The 2,240-nt window shown below is 59.9% G+C and overlaps 1 protein-coding gene across 1 annotated transcript in view; it reads right to left on the reverse strand.

Annotated features, from left to right (window-relative positions):
- Positions 1-762: 762 nt before the first annotated feature.
- GRIN2B (glutamate receptor, ionotropic, N-methyl D-aspartate 2B) overlaps positions 763-2,240 on the reverse strand; it is a 353,376-nt gene continuing 351,898 nt past the window's right edge. The window contains exon 13 of the mRNA XM_010858710.1: positions 763-2,238. Coding sequence (XP_010857012.1) covers positions 763-2,238 — 1,476 coding nt within the window. The remainder of the gene's footprint in view (positions 2,239-2,240) is intronic.

Here is a 2,240-nt window from a genome sequence, read left to right on the forward strand (position 1 = left end):
CCCTCCTTCTTTGCCTCTAATGTACCACAAAACACTGCTCTAATATTCTTTCATCATCTGTCAATGACTTCACTCCAGTTCACCATCAGTAAGTCCCACGGAATTGGAGAAAACTATTTTTTGGCTTATATATAAACACACAAGGCTTCCCACCCTCTGCTTGGTGCCTGATCCCCAAACACATGCCATCTAAGCAACAAGAATTTAGCAAAAGCCTTTTTTCATTCACAGGCAGTATGCTAATAGATCTTATGGGAATGCTTTTGCTTCCTCACCTACACATACAGATCAGTTCAGCAAGAGGTATCCTGCTTTCTCCGTGGCCTCCTCCTGCTTCTCCTTGGCTTCACTCCAACCGGGTGGCAAAGAGTCCTTCCACACCAGGAGCAAGATGCCCTGCGGCCACTGCCTTCTCAGCTCCAGCGGAACTAGCCAGCCCACGTATCCACTCTCCGGAACTGGGAACGGCAGCCTACCGTATCCTCTTGCGGGAACTGGGAAAGGGGACAGGATGGACAGACAGGAAGGAGGAGGAAGTAGGAAGAGGGTGCTGGAAAGGGAGCAGAGATGGTGCTGGTCACCAGGCTCACCCTCAGAAGGAATCAGAACTCCAGGATCCCAAAAATAAATGAAAACGACAAGAAAGGAGCAAATGGGAACCAAGTTCACCCCCTTACCCCCCGTTCGCCCTCTGTGACATGCGTGCCACACGCCCACAGCCAGACCCTCCCGGACGCACCTTTGGCCTCTCTCTTCCCTCACTCAGACATCAGACTCAATACTAGACAGTTTCTCATACACATGCCCATTGCTGGAGCCATTGAAAGCCCTGGGGTTTTTGTTGTTAGGCACACAGGGGTTGGACTGGTTCCCTATACAGATGTCTTTCTGGAAGCGGCCCGGCACAGCCCCGTGCAGGGCCGAGACCACCGGCTTGTTGCTCACAAGGGCCCGGAAGTCCGGCCTGGCCTTCGGCGCACCAGCCACCGTGGGCTGCCTGAAGAAGTAGGATTTGCTGCCGTGGAGCAAGCACTGGTCGTCCCCGAAAGTGGGGATGAAAGGGTTCTGCGTGACCCGGTCGGGGTAGAGTGACTTGCTGAGCATGTAGCCACCGCCGCCGCCGGGATTGCCATGGTGGTGATGTCCTGCGGCTGGCGCCGCCGCCTTGCCGTCGTTGCTGCCACTGAAAGCGCTCTCGCCCGCCGGCATCTCGAACATGTGCGCGTAGGGGCTGCCGTCCAGGAAGCGGCCCTTGTCCTTGAGGCTCACGCTGCGCGGGGCCAGGGCGGCCTCTTCTTTCTGCAGGTCCACGAACGTGTCGTAGGAGTGTTGGCGCCGCAGCTTGTTCCGGGGCTTCTTCTGCGCCTTGGAGTTGGTGGGGCTCTGCGGGTACTTAGACGCGGCGGACGTCACGGCCGCCACCGGGGCGGCCGGCTGATCCAACTCCTGCAGCGAGTTGTCCTCGCTGATGTCATACAGGTTGCCGGCCTTCTTGCACGCCTCGCAGCGGATGCAGGCCGGCCTGCCTGAGTTCTGGCCAGCCACCACTGCCGTTGCTGCCGTCGTCGTCGAGTAGTTGTGCAGCTTGGATGGGCAGCTGCGGCAGAAGTTGCCCCCAGGGCGCTCCTCCCAGTCCACGTTGGTCAGGTTCTTCTCCCAGGGGGCCGGGACCCCACCGACGACCCCCCCGCCGTGCTTGTCGCCCGTGCCGTGCTTAAGGTGATGAGCTCGGTTGGTACAGGGCCCTCCGCCACCCACCGAGTCACGCTTGAAATCCTCGCCGCGCTCCTTATAGAGGTCAGTCAGGTCCACGTGCTCCCAGTGCGGCGAGGTCTCCTTGGCACGGAACTGGTCCAGGTAGAAGTCCCGTAGCCCGTCCTTGTCCCGAAAGTAGCGCTTGTGGTCTGGGGAGCGGGGCGGCCGGCGGCGGTAGGCCAGCTCTATCTCGTCGAACTCGCGGCGGGACTTGGCCGAGGCTGGACGCTTCTTCAGGCTGTCCTTGTACTGCTGCTTCCGTCTCTTGGCCGCATTGCCCTCGATGTTGCCGTAGGTGACCGTGTGGGTGGAGATGTCCGACACGTCGGAGCGGATCAGGTCGTCATGGCCGCCATAGCGGTCACTCTTGAAAGAGAACTTGCCGTACAGGTCGCCGAGCTGGCTGTGCTTGGACGAGGGGAGGCCAATGTCCAGGGGCTTCTTGCCCAGGGCCCGGGGCTGCGTGGTGAAGGGCGGGTGGTCCC

Source organism: Bison bison, unplaced genomic scaffold (genome assembly GCF_000754665.1).
Source record: "Bison bison bison isolate TAMUID 2011002044 unplaced genomic scaffold, Bison_UMD1.0 scf7180017864390, whole genome shotgun sequence".
Classification (NCBI taxonomy): domain Eukaryota; kingdom Metazoa; phylum Chordata; class Mammalia; order Artiodactyla; family Bovidae; genus Bison; species Bison bison.